Source organism: Salmo trutta, chromosome 7 (genome assembly GCF_901001165.1).
Source record: "Salmo trutta chromosome 7, fSalTru1.1, whole genome shotgun sequence".
NCBI classification, from domain to species: Eukaryota; Metazoa; Chordata; class Actinopteri; order Salmoniformes; family Salmonidae; genus Salmo; species Salmo trutta.
This window is the reverse complement of record NC_042963.1, coordinates 55,048,759-55,069,223: the sequence shown is the minus strand read 5'-3', so window position 1 is coordinate 55,069,223 and position 20,465 is coordinate 55,048,759. Positions and strand designations below refer to the sequence as shown.

Genomic DNA, 20,465 nt, shown 5'->3' with positions numbered 1-20,465 from the left:
GAAATAATTTAAAGGTTTAAAGTAGGCCTATGTTCAGAGATTAACTTCCACAATCTACGTTACAAGCCATTCAAAATGTATTTCATGTGAAGTCAAAATGGTGAGAGAGGCCAGTATGTTTTTAACCCCTTGGGTGCCTTACAATCATAGCAATCCAGGAAACTGCTGGATAGGGAAACAAGTACGCATTATTTTTCATCATGTATTTGTTTTCTACAAATGATGACAGTAGCCCGGGCCACTGCCCGGTTTGATCTGTAGACTTAACGAGTTACATGTTTTGGGGTCAGACCAGATATAGTTTTAGTGTATCTTTAAGAGTAGTGCGCAGTGGGAGGACGACACTGGGTACGTAATTCAAACACTTGGCTCCTCCTAATTTTACAGTTTCGTTTCCTGGCGGTCTAGTCTGTCGTGTTGTTGACACAACAAAAAAACTAACATATACGTTATTTTATTGTGCAAAATGGGTCAGTCGATGCCGACCCCGGACTGCGAGCTCTCGGTGTGTCCTTTGTGCCACCGTAAATGTCGGAGTCCGACCTCGTTGAGATGCCAACATGTTTTCTGCTATTGCTGTATACAGGAGTTATGGAGCAGTTCGCCCACGGGTCCATACTTCTGCCCCGAGTGCAGGGAGGAGTACAAGACGTTACCGTTTGGGTTTAAGAGAGACACTACCGCAAGTCCGTGGCGAGATGAAGCGCGTGCATGTACACGCACAGCCACAGGTAACTTTCCCCTATATTCACCACACAGTTCTGCCCATGCGCAATTAGGCTGGGGACAAGGATTACAAGGGGGTTTATTCATTACGCCGATTCTGTTACAAAACGCGTTGCAACACAAACCGTTTACTTCAAAACGGACAATATTTTGCAACGAAAACGAGAATTTCGATTGGACAAATTCTGATTGGTCCCTCCTTCCTTCCCTCCCACGCTTCGTTCCGTTTGGTTCTTAAACGGTAAACGGTTTCCGTTCCAAAACGTAATAAATACACCCCAGGTTGGCTGGCAAGACATGGGAACGAACATTTCTAAAGGTAGGCTACTGCTGGGACAGATGTACATGTGTAAATGGTACATGGCCTACCGTAAACAAAATAACACTTGGTTAACACATTGTTTTATTACGGGGATGATGACTTGGCTTTGATAGAAACGTTAATAGCCGCCCCGTTGAGCGTTGGACTTGTAACTGAAAGGTTGCAAGTTCAAATCCCCAGGCTGATAAAATACAAATCTGTCATGTTGCCCCTGAACAGGCAGTTAACCCACTGTTCCTAGGCCGTCATTGTAAATAAGAATTTGTTCTTAAATGACTTGCCTAGTTAAATAAAGATAAAAAACAAACAACAACAGCATTTTAGGCTATTGTTGACTGACGCACACAAGTAACGACACAGGTCAAACGACACAGGACTTGCCTTATAATCAATCGACCTTATTCTATCTTAAGATAATATGATATTTATGATATTCTGCGTCATTGGGAAGGGTTTGTAAGCAAGCATGTCGTGGTAAAAGCTACACCTGTTGTATTCTGTGCTGTGACAAATACAATTTCATTTAGCTAGTTTTGTGTCCTTTTGATGTATCCTAAATAGGCCTAATCACTACTCATTTGTGTTATGTATGTATTGTTGGGTATAGAAAGCAGAGCCAATGAAGAGGATGTCATTGAGATCAATCCAGTGGGCTGGACCCTTGGGAAGAGAACCTCCATCTCTCTGTCCAAACGTCTGTTGGGGAAGAGACCAGCCAGTTCTCCTGTCCCAGGAGGCCATCTTCACAACAACAAGAGACAAGCCACTGGCAGCTCCTCTTCCTCCCACTCCAGGGGATATTCTGGTGACCGTAAGAGACCCACCACTTCCTCTTCCTCCTCTTCAGCCAATCAGAACACGTCGTCTGACGTCGAGCTGTCCAGTGAGGAGGAGGTGCCAGCAGCACCATTCTCCGTAGCAACCAAACCGTCCAGTACTGCGTCCGTCGCCGCCAGAGGTCGGGACCTGACACGTGATAGGTCTAGGTCCCCTAGGAGAGACCCACCCATTGAGCTGGGCGAACCCCCTGCTGCAACAGAAGCTCTTGCAAGAGAACCCCTGAATGAGCCTAGAAAATCACCTGACGCAGCAACAGGTAACATGAACAACACATCGCCAAGAAGAATCGCCACCGTTGAACTGGACCCACCGCCTGCAAGACAACCCCACACACCCGCCAAGAATCCTGCTGAAACCACCCTAACAACCCATTTCCGTTTAGTCGCCCCTACGAAGGAGAATCCTGTTGAAGCTGAGAGGGAGCCACTTCCAGAGATCTCCAACAGTTCCCCTGGTCGAATCGGTACCCTTACCTCTCCTACCCGTGCTGCCAACGACCTGTCCCCTGGACGTACCAACCTGTCCCCTGGACGTACCAACCTGTCCACCAGCCTGGCTCGCCAAACCTCCAGGGAGACCTTCCTACCCTGCCACTACTGCCCCAGCCAGGGCTCTCTCCCTGCGGTGAAGACCTGCCTGGTGTGTGGAGCGTCCATGTGCTCCGATCACCTCCGGCCCCACCTGGAGTCCCCTGTCTTCCAGAGCCACACCCTGGTACCCCCTGTGGAGGACACCTCACCCTGGAGGTAAAGGTTTCACTCTTATTTGGGGAGAATCTCAATTGAATTTCCTTGCATCATCGTCATCATCTCCTCCTCAAAACCGATTGGATGATAAGGAGGTCGAGGAGAGAGGAAATGTATGTTGATGGTGTTTGGCACTTTTACAGATTTATTTAACTGTTCTACCATGTGTGTTGTCTGTTGTTGCTATGCACATTAATGTATATGTGTAGGCATTGTTTTTGTTTGTGTTCAAACCTTCTCAAACAGCATTATGATGCTCATGTGAATTTCATTTTCAAATTCCTAACGACTTTGGGGCGGTATTTGCAGTAAAGTCTTGAATTCTTATAAATACTTTATGTTTCAACATTTCAGTAAAGTTGATGATTTTTTGTTTTATTTATTTGATTATTTGACAAGTCATTAAACAACTGACAGCAACAAGCTTGAAGTACAACTTACATTGTCGTCATCAGGTGCCCGGAACACCAGGAGATGAACCGAATCTACTGCCGTCAGTGTGGTGTGTGTGTCTGTACCGTGTGTACCGTTATTGGGTCGCACCGGGACCACGCTTGCGTTAGCATCAGAGAGGCCGAGAGGGAGCTGAGGGTGATTACCTGACTATTTACCAAACACACAACAACAACACCAAAAACAACAACAACAACAACAACAAAAAGAACAGCAACAACAACAACACACAACAACAACAACAAAAAGAACAACAACAAAAACAACAACAAACAACAACAAAAACAACACACAACAACAACAACAACAACAACAACCACAACAACAGCAAAAAATACCTGATTACATCCCAGCTGTATGAGCCGTAGTATTAATGTTGTCTAAATGCACGTTGGTGGTGAATAACCATAGCACACGTGTTATAGTATTAATACACGTTTCACAGAACTAAAACACGTTTTCTATTGATGGCAGGATGATGTCACTATGTTTGTGTCTCGCAGGGGAACCTGAAACAGGAAATGAAGAAGATGCAGGAAACAGAACAGTCTTTAATGAGCAGAGTGGCTGAGATGACAGAGAAGAAGCAGAGATTCCAGGTAAGAAGACAGGACCTCAGTCGGACCAGGTATTTCTATTTTTAGGTCTGACCTGATGCAAAAGCCTAATGTGTGTATATATATATATATCCCTCTAAATCAAATCAAATGTTATTTGTCACATGTAACCAAATACAACAGGTGTAGACCTTTACAGTGAAATGCTTACAAGCCCCTTAACCAACAATGCCGTTTTAAGAAAGTATTAAGTAAAAAATTGATAATAAAAGTAACAAATAATTTATCAGCAGCAGTAAGATAACAATAGCGAGGCTATATACAGGGGATACCGGTACAGAGTCAATGTGGAGGCTATATACAGGGGGTACCGGTACAGAGTCAATGTGGAGGCTATATACAGGGGGTACCGGTACCGAGTCAATGTGGAGGCTATATACAGGGGATACCGGTACAGAGTCAATGTGGAGACTATATACAGGGGGTACCGGTACAGAGTCAGTGTGGAGGCTATATACAGGGGGTACCGGTCCAGAGTCAATGTGGAGACTATATACAGGGGGTACCGGTACAGAGTCAATGTGGAGGCTATATACAGGGGGTACCGGTACAGAGTCAATGTGGTGGCTATATACAGGGTGTTACGGTACAGAGTCAATGTGGAGGCTATATACAGGGGGTACCGGTCCAGAGTCAATGTGGAGGCTATATACAGGGTGTTACGGTACAGAGTCAATGTGGAGGCTATATACAGGGGGTACCGGTACAGAGTCAATGTGGAGGCTATATACAGGGGGTACCGGTACAGAGTCAATGTGGAGGCTATATACAGGGTGTTACGGTACAGAGTCAATGTGGAGGCTATATACAGGGGGTACCGGTCCAGAGTCAACGTGGAGGCTATATACAGGGTGTTACGGTACAGAGTCAATGTGGAGGCTATATACAGGGGGTTACGGTACAGAGTCAATGTGGAGGCTATATACAGGGTGTTACGGTACAGAGTCAATGTGGAGGCTATATACAGGGTGTTACGGTACAGAGTCAATGTGGAGGCTATATACGGGGGGGGGGGGGGGGTACCGGTACAGAGTCAACGTGGAGGCTATATACAGGGTGTTACGGTACAGAGTCAACGTGTGGGGGGCACCAGTGTCGAGGTAATTGAGATAATATGTACATGTAGGTAGAGTTAAAGTGACTATGCATAGATAATAAACAGAGTAGCAGCAGCGTAGAATGGGGGGGGGGGTCCATGACCAGGGTCCATGATGGTCCATGCATTAGACACACTACTACACTGGCTGTATCTCTACGTCAGGCGTTTGGATACAACTATTTCTACATACAAGTCACTATGTCAACCCCGATTCCTCCTCTCCCCAGGTGTTGCTAGGTGATGCGCGTGTGGGGGTGCAGCAGCAGTACGAGACCATGCGCGAGGCCCTGCAGCAGGAGGAGGCCACGGCCCTGCTGTGTGTGACTCGGGTAAGTAAGGAAGAGAACCGGCTCAACTCGAGCCTAAAAAAAAAAACGGATGAAACCGGTGCTTGAAGTCATCTAACATGGTCCCGTGTGGCTCAGTTGGTAGAGCATGGTGTTTGCAACGCCAGGGTTGTGGGTTTGATTCCCACGGGGGGACCAGTACGGAGAGAAAAAAATTGTATGAAATGTATGCATTCACTACTGTAAGTCGCTCTGGATAAGAGTGTCTGCTAAATGACTAAAATGTAAATGATGTGAGCTTAAAGCCTTAAAGCTGAAAACAAGAGAAACAAAGCCTTAATTGCGACTGCATTAAAAGAGTGAGGGGTGAATCAGGTGTCGGTGCAGGGCTGGAACAAAAACATGGGCTGTACTTTAAGTAGTAACACTGTTGTCGGGCAGACTGGCTCAATAATAGTAGGCTTTGATTGAAGCTTAGTGTTAAATTCAAATCTCCCTACTATCACATCAAAGCCAATATGACACCAATGTCTGTGAGAACTGGAAATCGTCCTTATTGGAGGTCCACAGCACGCTCCCTGCCTCTCGTTATGAGGTGGGCGTTACCGTTCGGATGTTACCTAGAACCACATACTGGATTTTCAACAAGGTCGTTAGCATTAGGTAAAAAAGACAATGTCTTGCCCTGACTTAGCTCAATATCTAGGTGTCCATAAAGTGACCATTGACTTGCTACCTTTCGGACTGAAAAAGTTTGTAGGGGCAACAGTTTGATTAAATGTATAATTTATCTCTCTCACGTGCTCATTTCTGTCCATTAAGAACTGAAGATGTGCTACCTATTTGTAGCATTTCTGACAATGCTAACATATTTTTTTTTAGCTGAAGTTCAGTTCTAACACTGGGTCTCAACTCGGTTGCTCGGCAACAACACAGCTAATATTAAATGACCAAAAGTATGTGGACACCTGCTCGTCGAACATCTAACTCAAAAATCATGGGCATTAATATGGAGTTGGTCCCTCCTTTGTTGCTATAACAGCCTCCACTCTTCTGGGAAGGCTTTCCACTAGATGTTGGAACATTGCTGCGGGGACTGATGTTTGGCGATTTAGGCCTGGCTTGCAGTCGGCGTTCCAATTAATCCCAAAGGTGTTCGATGGGGTTGAGGTCAGGGCTCTGTGCAGGCCAGTCAAGTTCTTCCACGCCAAACTCGACAAACCATTTCTATATGGACCTCGTTAAGCGCGCGGGGGCATTGTCATGATGAAACAGGAAAGGGCCTTCCCCAATCTTCGAATGGCTAGCTAAACATTACATGTAAACAGAGCCTCAGTTGTACACTGACTGCAGATGCATGCTTGGAAGCATCAGAAAAAAACTCCCCAGTTTCTAACATCCGTAATACATTCCAGTTCGCTGCTTCTCCTGTCTTCTTGACATTTGAATCCAAATGTGTGCTGATTTAACAGTCCCAAAGGAACAGCTCTGCCAGGCGTTGGGTATTTGTCAACAACTCTGCTATGCAAGGCCATTCCAGTGGCACGGCTCTGGCTTTTCATGTGGAAATCTTGTATAAAATGCACATTTTAACAGAAAATCTTCTTCCATTGTAAAAACCATAACAATTACAAAAAAACAAACATTTTAAGTGGGAAGTAAGCATTGGTCTGAAGAAAAGAAAGGAAATTCACATGAGCACTACAATGTCTACTCCACTAGTAAGGTTTTCCAGCACACAGCTTTGACCTTCTACAGCAGCGATGTTAGTCTATTGTGCTTCTAACAATGTGTATGCAGGTTGCTTAGGATTCAAAACCTTCTCAAACTGCATTGTGGTGCTCATGTGAATTTCCTTTTATTTTTCGGCCTCAGACCAATGCCTACTTCTCACTTAAAACGTAGTTTTAAAAAAAGTACAGTAGTGAGTGTTTTTATTATGTGTGTGTGTGTGTGTGTGTGTGTGTGTGTGTGTGTGTGTGTGTGTGTGTGTGTGTGTACCCAGGAGGAGAGCAGGGCGGTAGGGGGACTGGAGGAACAGCTGACCCAGCTCCAGGAAACCCTCTCCTCCCTCCAACGGGGTCTTCATACTCTGGAGGGTCTGGCTGACACCCGGGGCGCCGAACGAGTACAGGAACAGTCCTTCATCATGGTACTTACTTCTTCTTCTTAGTTCCTGTGTTTTGCGTACGTACCGCACTTAAATACATGCAACAGTGGCTTGTCTCTTGTTGTCGTGACGATGGTCACCCGGGACCCATGCTTTTCCTGTCTTTTCTTTTGTTCTTGACAGGAGTACAGTAAGATAACCAAAAGGTAAGCAACTGTTATACATGACGATAGGCTAATTCTCATACAGTTTCTAAGAAAGAAACAAAGTTTAGAGAAGTGAAATTTAAGAAAGAAGCAAAGCTTCTGAATAGCTAGAAAAGTTATGTCCTACCAAGTCAGCAGAAACGAGTCAGTATGTTAAGTAGAAAACCTTGTCTGAGCTCTCTTATATAAGTACAGAATCATTTTATACATTTCTCAGACCACTATTCCCCAACATCCTCCTAAAGATTTATTGCCTTGGTGAAAATATGTATGCTACGTTTTTCTGGCGATCAGCCCGCATTCACTGTCGTAGCATTGTGACGTGTACGGATGCAGTAGTTAGCATTGTGACGTGTACGGATGCTGTAGTTAGCATTGTGACGTGTTACGGATGCTGTAGTTAGCGTTGTTACGGATGCTGTAGTTAGCGTTGTGATGTGTTACGGATGCTGTAGTTAGCATTGTGACGTGTACGGATGCTGTAGTTAGCATTGTGACGTGTACGGATGCTGTAGTTAGCGTTGTGATGTGTTACGGATGCTGTAGTTAGCATTGTGACGTGTACGGATGCTGTAGTTAGCATTGTGACGTGTACGGATGCTGTAGTTAGCATTGTGACGTGTACGGATGCTGTAGTTAGCGTTGTGATGTGTTACGGATGCTGTAGTTAGCATTGTGATGTGTTACGGATGCTGTAGTTAGCGTTGTGACGTGTACGGATGCTGTAGTTAGCATTGTGATGTGTTACGGATGCTGTAGTTAGCGTTATGACGTGTTACGGATGCTGTAGTTAGCGTTGGATGCTGTAGTTAGCGTTGTGACGTGTACGGCTGCTGTAGTTAGCATTGTGATGTGTTACGGATGCTGTAGTTAGCGTTATGACGTGTTACGGATGCTGTAGTTAGCGTTGGATGCTGTAGTTAGCATTGTGACGTGTACAGATGCTGTAGTTAGCATTGTGACGTGTACGGATGCTGTAGTTAGCATTGTGATGTGTTACGGATGCTGTAGTTAGCATTGTGACGTGTACGGATGCTGTAGTTAGCGTTGTGACGTGTACGGATGCTGTAGTTAGCATTATGACGTGTTACGGATGCTGTAGTTAGCGTTATGACGTGTTACGGATGCTGTAGTTAGCATTGTGACGTACGGATGCTGTAGTTAGCGTTGTGACGTGTACGGATGCTGTAGTTAGCATTGTGACGTGTTACGGATGCTGTAGTTAGCGTTATGATGTGTTACGGATGCTGTAGTTAGCGTTGTGACGTGTACGGATGCTGTAGTTAGCGTTGTGATGTGTTACGGATGCTGTAGTTAGCGTTGGATGCTGTAGTTAGCGTTGTGACGTGTACGGATGCTGTAGTTAGCGTTGGATGCTGTAGTTAGCATTGTGATGTGTTACGGATGCTGTAGTTAGCGTTGTGACGTGTACGGATGCTGTAGTTAGCGTTGGATGCTGTAGTTAGCATTGTGACATGTACGGATGCTGTAGTTAGCGTTGTGACATGTACGGATGCTGTAGTTAGCGTTGTGACGTGTACGGATGCTGTAGTTAGCGTCGGATGCTGTAGTTAGCATTGTGACGTGTACGGATGCTGTAGTTAGCGTTGTTACGGATGCTGTAGTTAGCGTTGGATAATGTAGTTAGCATTGTGATGTGTTACGGATGCTGTAGTTAGCATTGTGACGTGTACGGATGCTGTAGTTAGCATTGTGACGTGTACGGATGCTGTAGTTAGCATTGTGACGTGTACGGATGCTGTAGTTAGCGTTGTTACGGATGCTGTAGTTAGCGTTGGATGCTGTAGTTAGCATTGTGATGTGTTACGGATGCTGTAGTTAGCATTGTGACGTGTTACGGATGCTGTAGTTAGCGTTATGACGTGTACGGATGCTGTAGTTAGCGTTGGATGCTGTAGTTAGCATTGTGACGTGTACGGATGCTGTAGTTAGCATTTTGACGTGTACGGATGCTGTAGTTAGCATTGGATGCTGTAGTTAGCGTTATGACGTATACGGATGCTGTAGTTAGCATTGTGACGTGTACGGATGCTGTAGTTAGCATTGTGATGTGTTACGGATTCTGTAGTTAGCGTTATGACGTGTTACGGATGCTGTAGTTAGCATTGTGATGTGTTACGGATGCTGTAGTTAGCGTTTTGACGTGTACGGATGCTGTAGTTAGCATTGGATGCTGTAGTTAGCGTTATGACGTGTACGGATGCTGTAGTTAGCATTGGATGCTGTAGTTAGCGTTATGACGTGTACGGATGCTGTAGTTAGCGTTGGATGCTGTAGTTAGCGTTATGACGTGTACGGATGCTGTAGTTAGCATTGGATGCTGTAGTTAGCGTTATGACGTGTACGGATGCTGTAGTTAGCGTTGGATGCTGTAGTTAGCATTGTGACGTGTACGGATGCTGTAGTTAGCATTGTGATGTGTTACGGATGCTGTAGTTAGCGTTGTGACGTGTACGGATGCTGTAGTTAGTTTCCGGTATATAAACAGAATAAGATTGTTGTATTATGATTTCTTAGTAATAGTATTACAGCCTGTATTGAGAGTAAACCTCATATCCTGTCTCGTCCCCCTCCAGCGTGTCTGAGAGCTGTTCTGTGGAGGAGCTGGAGGTTCCAGAGGAGGTGGACAGGGCCAGGCTGGGATGCCTACAGCAGTGGACTGAGAGGCGGCTGGTCTCAGTGGTCATCTCCCTGCCTGACCGGGACCCCTTCAGGCTGCTCTGTAAGGGACCCCCCCCCCCCCCCATCTCATACAGTACCTACACCAAGGGGTCCCAAATTTTTGGGCCTGCGACCCATAAAATATGCGACCCCCCCGAACTTGTGAAAAAAGTGACGTAAATCAACGGCCAATGTTTAGTTTTTAAAGTTGGGCTATGACCATATATTACAAATCAGTCTGACAGAACTTGACAGTATTTCAATCGGAAGGAAGTGACTGAAATGCATCAGAAAAAGTATTGGCAAGTTCAGAAGATCAGGCAAATTAACTTTTGCACGATTTTCTATGTAGAAAATAACATCATTCATGATCTTTTCACCCCCTAGTCTGATTTAGTGCCTGGTCTTGTCCACTCTGTTCTAATGAGTCCTTCGTGGCTTGGTCCCTGTAGAAAGAGACTGAAGACGCATAATGTGTTTGTGAGAGTCTTATCTGTCAGTGACGGGGTCATAACATGTTGTAGCTTAAAAAACTTTCAAAAGATTGAGCCACATTTGTAGGAAGAAAACAAACCGCTCTTGATTTCCAACCCAGTCTAGAGGCTATCAGACGTGACTGACGTTCTATAAACCAAGCACGATTTTATTTCAGAGTTTCTCTCGCGATCCCATTTTAAAATCAGGCGACCCCCTACTTTGGGAAACGCTACCCTACACCATACCAGCTCCCTACTCAAAAGGAAATGGATATTCAACCAAGGGTATTAAAATAGGTTAAGGTTAGGATTAACATTAGGGTTTAGGTAAGGCATGAGGGTTAGTGATCTGCCACCCGGAACCATTCAAAATCTGCCTGTCTATAGAAATCACAGCACCAGACAACTTCTGTTAGACACAATGACTATGGGTAGTTGGTGTGTGTGTGTGTGTGTGTGTGTGTTCTGTGCAGATGGCACCAGCCCCCGTCTGGACCCGGACACAGCCCACCCCAAGCTGCTCATCTCTGAGGAGAACAGGAAGGTGTCTTACAGCGAAGTCCAGCAGGCCTACCCAGAGCAAGGGGCTCGCTTTAGCTCCTTCCCCCAGGTCCTGGCCTCTAAACCCCTGGAGGGAGGCCGTGCGTACTGGGAGGTGGAGGTGGAGGAAGACGAGGGCAAATGGAAGGTAAGAGGTCAGAGGATGTACCGTTTAAAGGTCAGAGGATGTACCGTTTAAGGTAAGAGGTCAGAGTGGTTATAGACAGGCAGATTACTGTTAGGAGATTATAATTTATTGTAATTTTTTTATAATTTTATTAAGGTGAAACATCACATAGCTAGTAACACATCAACAACATTTTCCCATCCCCCATCCCTATTGCATTAACTAAGCCCTGTCAAGAGTACATCATTGATTTTCCATTTTTGGAAACCTTTTTATTGGCACTATTTAGCTAAATCCAACGCCCCCCCCCCCACACACAAAATAAATAAATTAAATGTCGCTGCCTAGTACAGCGTTGTCATAGTCCACTGCGCTTGTCTACAGGTGGGAGTCTGCGAGGGTCAGATCGGCCGTAAGGGCCAGAAAGACACCTGCCGCATCGGCTTCAACCCCTATTCTTGGTGCCTGCTGAGTGAAAAGGGGAAGATAGAAGCCCTGCACGACAAGGTATGTAGATGTGATCGCTGATGTGGATGCTTCCATACAGTTACATATAGAATTGAATCAGATCTCTGTGGATGCTTCCATACAGTTACATATAGAATTGAATCAGATCTCTGTGGATGCTTCCATACAGTTACATATAGAATTGAATCAGATCTCTGTGGATGCTTCCATACAGTTACATATAGAATTGAATCAGATCTCTGTGGATGCTTCCATACAGTTACATATAGAATTGAATCAGATCTCTGTGGACGCTTCCATACAGTTACATATAGAATTGAATCAGATCTCTGTGGATGCTTCCATACAGTTACATATAGAATTGAATCAGATCTCTGTGGACGCTTCCATACAGTTACATATAGAATTGAATCAGATCTCTGTGGATGCTTCCATACAGTTACATATAGAATTGAATCAGATCTCTGTGGATGCTTCCATACAGTTACATATAGAATTGAATCAGATCTCTGTGGACGCTTCCATACAGTTACATATAGAATTGAATCAGATCTCTGTGGATGCTTCCATACAGTTACATATAGAATTGAATCAGATCTCTGTGGACGCTTCCATACAGTTACATATAGAATTGAATCAGATCTCTGTGGATGCTTCCATACAGTTACATATAGAATTGAATCAGATCTCTGTGGACGCTTCCATACAGTTACATATAGAATTGAATCAGATCTCTGTGGACGCTTCCATACAGATACATACAGAATTTAATCAGATCTCTGTGGACGCTTCCATACAGTTACATACAGAATTGAATCAGATCTCTGTGGATGCTTCTATGTACAACAACAAGAAATTCCTAGGAACATTTTTGCTGCGTTGCAATAAAAGTTTTCTCTCTCGTTCTGATTCTGAAGGTGTCCGTCCCTGTGGAGGTCGACGGGCTGGAGCGGGTAGGGGTGTTGCTGGATTTCGAGGAGGGTAGCCTGACGTTCTATAAAGTGGCACAAGGGGGCGCTCTGAGCTCGCTCCATTGTTTTAAACAGAGGTTCAGTGAACCACTGTATCCTGCACTAGCCGTGTCTAAAACACAGCTCAACATCCCTGATCTGTTCCAGGCAGCCACTGTTAAGTCAGAATAGTGACAAGGACACTACAGTTCTCTATAAATCTTAAAGGGGTAATCTGGAATTCAAACAACAACAAGCGGTAAAACATGCCACTTTTTTTTAAACATTTTTGTAAACCGCCGATGAGTGGAGCTAGAGAATCGAATAGATCCAGATAGGCTCAGTAGAATGGTGCACTGTGGGGAAGTACATTTTTACATTTTAGTCATTTTGCAGACGCTCTTATCCAGAGCGACTTACAGTAGAATGCATACATTTTATTACATTTTTAAATACTGGCCCCCCCGTGGGAATTGAACCCACAACCCTGGCGTTGCAAGCGCCATGCTCTACCAACTGAGCTACAGTGGGACCGTTAAGTTAAGTTTTCTATAGATCATAAATACCTTTTTGTGTAAGCAATAAAATAAAAAATATAAATGTTAGTCAAATAGAGGATTGGAAAGAGAAATCTCAATGCAGAGATAATCTTAAAAGATGATTATGTATCATTGTTTTAAAAATGTGATGTAATGAAAAGCGTCAATACACTGAGTGGACAAAACATTAGGAACACCTGCCCTTTCCATGACATAGACTGACCAGGTGAATGATATGATCCCTTATTGGTGTCACTTGTTAAATTCACTTCAATCACTGTAGATGAAGGGGAGGAGACAGGTTAAAGAAGGATTTTTAAGTCTTGAGACATGGATTGTGTATGTGTGTCATTCAGAAGGTGAATGGGCAAGACAAAATAATTAAGTGCCTTTGAACGGGGTATGGTAGTAGGTGCCAGGCGCACCGGTTTGGGTCAAGAACTGCAACGTTGCTGAGTTTTTCATGCTCAACAGTTTCCCGTGTGTATTAAGAATGGTCCACCACCCAAAGGACATCCAGCCAACTGGACACAACTGTGGGAAGCATTGGCATCAACAAGGACCAGCATCCCTGTGGAAACGCTTTCAACACCTTGTAGAGTCCAGGCTCTGTAGAATTGAGGGCAAAAGGGGGGGGGGGGGGGGGGGGGGTTGGCAACTCAATATCAGGAAGGTGTTCTTAATGTTTTGTACACTCAGTGTAGAGGTCTCTGTTCGGTATAATCTGTATTGTTTGGGGTTTTAGGCTGGGTTTCTGTATGGCACTTTGTGACATCTGCTGATGTAAAAATGGCTTTATAAATACATTTGATACATTGACTTACCCTTCCATTTCTTTACAAGTTGTCTGGGACGGGGCTGTTGTTTTGATGTGCCAATTCATAGACACGTTCTCTGTGTTTGAGGCTACTAAGACTATGAAACTGGTCCACGAGATTCTTGGTATGTTTATCAAGCTCAGACTCCATGTCATCAGATATGACTTTGTGTTCCTCTATCATAGCCTCTCTTTATCAAGCTCAGACTCCGACTTTGTTCCTCTGCTCCTCTAAATCATAGCCTCTCTTTATCAAGCTCAGACTCCAACTTTGTTCCTCTGTTCCTCTAAATCATAGCCTCTCTTTATCAAGCTCAGACTCCGACTTTGTGCTCCTCTGTTCCTCTATCATAGCCTCTCTTTATCAAGCTCAGACTCCGACTTTGTTCCTCTGCTCCTCTAAATCATAGCCTCTCTTTATCAAGCTCAGACTCCGACTTAGTGCTCCTCTGTTCCTCTATCATAGCCTCTCTTTATCAAGCTCAGACTCCGACTTTGTTCCTCTGCTCCTCTAAATCATAGACTCTCTTTCACACAGGTAAGTTTTTTTTAATGTACCTCTTCAGTGACATTCAGTCTTTCATTCTGCTACTCTACTGGACCTCTCTTCTTCTCTCACTTCCTGGCTGCTCTCTAAAGAACCTCAAGGGAGGGTTAGAGCCCTGTGTTGCGTTCCCTCTTCCTAGAGGCGTGCGTAACACCCTGCTTGTTCTCCGTTTGTTTACACGGGACAGGATGATGTCTGCTCTGTAACGATACACATGCACGGTCTGGAGTTCGTGTACATGACATGTTTTTAAAATACTATTTATAAAACAGACTAAATGTAATCATTTGTATTGGGGTATTTGATTTATTAGGACAATGCTTTTCCTTCACTCTGCAGTCCAACTCATTCCAAACCAACTCAGTTGGGTTGAGATCAGGTGATTGTGGAGGCCAGGTCATCTGATGCAGAACTCTCCTTCTTGGTCAAATAGCTCTTACACAGCCTGGAGGTGTGTTGGGTCATTGTCCTGTTGAAAAACAAATGATAGTCCCACTAAGCACAAACCAGATGGGATGGCGTATCGCTGCAGAATGCTGTGGTAGCCATGCTGGTTAAATGTGCCTTGAATTCTAAATAAATCACAGACAGTGTCACCAGCAAAGCACCATCACACCTCCTCCTCCATGCTTCACGGTGGGAACCACATAATGCGGAGATCATCCGTTCACCTACTCTGCATCTCACAAAGACACGGTTGTTGGAACAAAAAATCTCAAATCTGGACTCACCAGACCAAAGGACAGACTTCCACCGGTCTGATGTCCATCTAATGTTGTGTTTCTTGGCCCAACAAGTCTCTTCTTATTAGTGTCCTTTTTCTTTGTAGCAATTCGACCATGAAGGCCTGATTCACTCAGTCTCCTCTGAACAGTTGATGTTGAGATGTGTCTGTTACTTGAACTCTGTGAAGCATTTATTTGGGCTGCAATTTCTGAGGCTGGTAACTGTAATGAACTTATCCTCTGCAGCAGAGGTAACTCTGGGTCTTCCTTTCCTGTGGTGGTTCTCATGAGGCTGGTAACTCTAATGAACTTATCCTCTGCAGCAGAGGTAACTCTGGGTCTTCCTTTCCTGTGGTGGTTCTCATGAGGCTGGTAACTGTAATGAACTTATCCTCTGCAGCAGAGGTAACTCTGGGTTTTCCATTCCTGTGGGGGTCCTCATGAGAGCCAGTTTCATCAGAGTGCGTGATGGTTTTTGCGACTGCACTTGAAAAACTTTAAAAGTTCTTGACATTTTCCGGATTGACTGACCATGTCTTAAAGGGCTCCCGAGTGACGCAGCGGTCTAAGGCACTGCGTCTCAGTGCGAGAGGCGTCACTACAGTCCCTGGTTCGAATCCAGGCTATATCACATCTGGCCGTGATTGGGAGTCCCATAGGGCGGCGCACAATTGGCCCAGCGTCGTCTGGGTTTGGCCGGGGTAGGCCGTCATTGTAAATAATAATTTGTTCTTAATTGACTTGCCTAGTTAAATAAAGGTTACATTTAACAAAAACTTTGGACTGTCGTTTCTCTTTGCTTATTTGAGCTGTTCTTGCCAGAATATGGACTTGGTCTTTTACCAAATAGGTCTATGTTCTGTATACCACCCCTACCTTGTCACAACACAACTGATTGGTTAAAACACATTAAATAGGAAAGAAATTCCACAAATTAACTTTAAACAAGGCACACCTGTTAATTGAAATGCATTCCAGGTGACAACCTCATGAATCTGGTTGAGAGAATGCCAAGAGTGTGCAAAACTGTCATCAAGGCAGAAGGTGGCTACTTTGAAAAATCTCAAATATATTTTGATTATTTTAACACTTTTTTTGTGGTTACTACATGATTCCATATGTGTTATTTCATAGTTTTAATGTCTTCACTATTATTCTGGTCAGTACATACACACAACAAGTAAATCACATGGGGGAGAGGCGTTGTACCATGAGGTGTTTTTAAAAAAAAAAGTTTTTTACTATATTAGTCCACAAAGCTACAACGATGCTCTTTCATGCTGGTTTAGGACCTCATATTGAAGCTTATGGAGACAACTGATGTATACAACTATCTACTTTGATTAAGATACAAGCATCATGAAACCTGTAACACTAACAAAACAGTGGGAAGCACCTATTTCTCGATCAGCTCTATAGGGCAACACTTCTTTCTTCGTTTTTAGTTTTTAAAATGTCACAATTAATTCCAATTTATCCTGGAAACACAGGAGGTTGGTGGCATGTTAATTGGGGAGGACAGGCTTGTGGTACTGGCTGGAGCAGAATTAGTGGAATGGTATCAAATACATCAAACACATGGGTTCCATGTGGAAGGCCCTAAAAATTGTCAAAGACTCCAGCCACCCTAGTCATAGACTGTTCTCTCTGCTACCACACGGCAAGCGGTACCGGAGTGCCAAGTCTAGGTCCAAGAGGCTTCTAAACAGCTTCTACCCCCAAGCCATAAGACTCCTGAACATCTAGTCAAATGGCTACCCAGACTATTCACATTGCCCCCCACCCCCCCTCTCCACACCACTGCCACTCTCTGTTGTCATCTATGCATAGTCACATTAATAACTCTACCTACATGTACATACTACCTCAACTAACCGGTGGCCCCCTGTATATATATATATATATATATTTTTTACTGCTGCTCTTTAATTACTTGTTACTTTTATCTCTTCTTATCCTTATTTTTATAAACTGCACTGTTGGTTAGGGGCTCGTAAGTAAGCATTTCACTGTAAGGTCTACTACACCTGTTGTATTCAGCATTTCACTGTGAGGTCTACTACACCTGTTGTATTCAGCATTTCACTGTAAGGTCTACTACACCTGTTGTATTCAGCATTTCACTGTAAGGTCTACTACACCTGTTGTATTCAGCATTTCACTGTAAGGTCTACTACACCTGTTGTATTCAGCATTTCACTGTGAGGTCTACTACACCTGTTGTATTCAGCATTTCACTGTAAGGTCTACTACACCTGTTGTATTCAGCATTTCACTGTAAGGTCTACTACACCTGTTGTATTCAGCATTTCACTGTGAGGTCTACTACACCTGTTGTATTCAGCATTTCACTGTAAGGTCTACTACACCTGTTGTATTCAGCATTTCACTGTAAGGTCTATTACACCTGTTGTATTCAGCATTTCACTGTGAGGTCTACTACACCTGTTGTATTCAGCATTTCACTGTGAGGTCTACCTACACCTGTTGTATTCAGCATTTCACTGTAAGGTCTACTACACCTGTTGTATTCAGCATTTCACTGTAAGGTCTACTACACCTGTTGTATTCAGCATTTCACTGTAAGGTCTACACCTGTTGTATTCAGCATTTCACTGTGAGGTCTACACCTGTTGTATTCAGCATTTCACTGTAAGGTCTACTACACCTGTTGTATTCAGCATTTCACTGTAAGGTCTACTACACCTGTTGTATTCAGCATTTCACTGTAAGGTCTACACCTGTTGTATTCAGCATTTCACTGTGAGGTCTACTACACCTGTTGTATTCAGCATTTCACTGTAAGGTCTACTACACCTGTTGTATTCAGCATTTCACTGTAAGGTCTACTACACCTGTTGTATTCAGCATTTCACTGTAAGGTCTACTACACCTGTTGTATTCAGCATTTCACTGTAAGGTCTACTACACCTGTTGTATTCAGCATTTCACTGTGAGGTCTACTACACCTGTTGTATTCAGCATTTCACTGTAAGGTCTACACCTGTTGTATTCGGCGCATGTGACTAATAACATTTTATTTGATTTAACTGGAACCAGACCTTAGAGAGTAACTAACTAGAACCAGACCTTAGAGAATAACTAACTAGAACCAGACCTTAGAGTAACTAACTAGAACCAGACGTTAGAGAGTAACTAACTAGAACCAGACCTTAGAGAGTAACTAACTAGAACCAGACGTTAGAGAGTAACTAACTAGAACCAGACGTTAGAGAGTAACTAACTAGAACCAGACCTTAGAGAGTAACTAACTAGAACCAGACCTTAGAGAGTAACTAACTAGAACCGGACCTTAGAGAGTAACTAACTAGAACCGGACCTTAGAGAGTAACTATCTAGAACCAGACCTTAGAGAGTAACTAACTAGAACCGGACCTTAGAGAGTAACTAACTAGAACCGGACCTTAGAGAGTAACTAACTAGAACCGGACCTTAGAGAGTAACTAACTAGAACCAGACCTTAGAGAGTAACTAACTAGAACCAGACCTTAGAGAGTAACTAACTAGAACCAGACCTTAGCAGCCTCCACTGAGTTCCATGTTAATCGTCCTATCCTGGTGGAGTTCCATGTTAATCGTCCTATCCCGGTGGAGTTCCATGTTAATCGTCCTATCCCGGTGGAGTTCCATGTTAATCGTCCTATCCTGGTGGAGTTCCATGTTAATCGTCCTATCCCGGTGGAGTTCCATGTTAATCGTCCTATCCCGGTGGAGTTCCATGTTAATCGTCCTATCCCGGTGGAGTTCCATGTTAATCGTCCTATCCTGGTGGAGTTCCATGTTAATCGTCCTATCCCGGTGGAGTTCCATGTTAATCGTCCTATCCCGGTGGAGTTCCATGTTAATCGTCCTATCCCGGTGGAGTTCCATGTTAATCGTCCTATCCCGGTGGAGTTCCATGTTAATCGTCCTATCCCGGTGGAGTTCCATGTTAATTGTTTTCTCATCCTTCTTCATTGTGATCCACAATGCCTCAGCCAATCCAATGATTACTCCTACCGTTAGTAAATAGTTTGTGTGTTGATGCACAGTGAGTCTGTAATCATTAGTGATGTGCTACTGCGTGTGGCTCATTAAAGCCAGTGTGTCCATTAGCTGCCTGGTGTCTTCGGGAGTGTTCACAGACCACAGTGCCGCGCTGCCAGGAGAGGCTTAGTAGGCCGCTGTGATGCCGTGTGTGTGTGTGTGTGTCAGTGCGCGCCCTGCTCTGTGTCTGAGAAAGCTGCGGTCTGTCGGCTGCCATCCTGCAGCCAGGTCTGCGTCCCAGATGGCATCCATAGGGCTCTGGTCAAAAGGAGTGTACTATGCTAGAACGCTTCATTATTGTAATCTTCTCTCTGAAGCCACTGTTTCTTCGTCCTCCACCCTTTTTTCTTGTCCTCTGCTCTGTGTATCACCTTCCCTTTGTTTTTCTCTCAGGTTTTATTCTCTTTTGTCTGGTCTCTTCTCTCTTCTGTCTCCTCTCTTCTGTCCTGTTTGTCTCTTCTGTCTCCTCTCTTCTGTCCTGTTTGTCTCTTCTGTCTTCTGTCCTGTTTGTCTCTTCTGTCTCCTCTCTTCTGTCCTGTTTGTCTCTTCTGTCTTCTCTCTGCTAAAGTACTTCATTATAGTATTCTGTCTGGTAGTACAAAGGATGCTGCTGCTCTCTTTGTCCCTCTCCACCACACCCCTCATTGCTAGACAACATTACTTAGGGTTGTGTCCCAAATGCCACCCTAAAACCTACATCAGCGATGGGCGACTCCAGTCCTCGGAAGCCCAAGCTAACACACCTGACTCCAGTTATCACCTGATTTATGATCTATCAGTTTAGAATGCAATTAGTTTTAATACGGTGTGTTAGCTAGGGATAGAGGAAAACGTGTGACCCCTGAGAACTGGAGTTACCCATCCCTGCCCTACACAGTGCACTGTAGAGAACAGGGTGCTGTTTTGGACGTGGCTGTAGTTAGAGAAAAGAGGGAAATTCCTTCACAGCTCGGACTCGTGTGTCCTGACTGCCCTCTGTTGGCATGGCAACGCGTGAGCTTCTGGTCCCTGGCATCTGACTAACCCGGTCACCTGTGGCACAGCGTCACACAACACAACACAACACACACACACAACACAACACAACAACACACAACACAACACAGCGTCACACAACACAACACACACACACACAACACAA

At 44.3% G+C, this 20,465-nt stretch overlaps 1 protein-coding gene and 1 non-coding gene across 2 annotated transcripts; one reads left to right on the top strand and one right to left on the bottom strand.

Annotated features, from left to right (window-relative positions):
- The first annotated feature begins 380 nt into the window (after positions 1 to 380).
- si:dkey-29p10.4 (tripartite motif-containing protein 16) lies at positions 381 to 13,337 on the top strand. Its single transcript, XM_029759479.1, has 11 exons — positions 381 to 731; positions 1,656 to 2,634; positions 3,090 to 3,225; positions 3,591 to 3,686; positions 5,031 to 5,132; positions 7,096 to 7,242; positions 7,384 to 7,406; positions 10,004 to 10,149; positions 11,038 to 11,252; positions 11,616 to 11,738; positions 12,617 to 13,337. The coding sequence occupies exons 1-11, from the start codon at positions 467 to 469 to the stop codon at positions 12,839 to 12,841; spliced, it is 2,457 nt and encodes an 818-aa protein (XP_029615339.1). The 5' UTR covers positions 381 to 466; the 3' UTR covers positions 12,842 to 13,337.
- trnaa-ugc (transfer RNA alanine (anticodon UGC)) lies at positions 13,108 to 13,180 on the bottom strand. The gene has a single exon. It is a non-coding gene; the product is annotated as a tRNA-Ala (tRNA).
- Positions 13,338 to 20,465: the final 7,128 nt, after the last annotated feature.

Excerpts from the sequence above, each read along its gene's own strand:
- si:dkey-29p10.4 (XM_029759479.1), top strand. The coding sequence starts at position 467 with ATGGGTCAGTCGATGCCGACCCCGGACTGCGAGCTCTCGGTGTGTCCT. Across the intron at positions 732-1,655 it reads ATGTACACGCACAGCCACAG|AAAGCAGAGCCAATGAAGAG; the intron begins GTAACTTTCCCC and ends TGTTGGGTATAG. Across the intron at positions 7,407-10,003 it reads TACAGTAAGATAACCAAAAG|CGTGTCTGAGAGCTGTTCTG; the intron begins GTAAGCAACTGT and ends GTCCCCCTCCAG.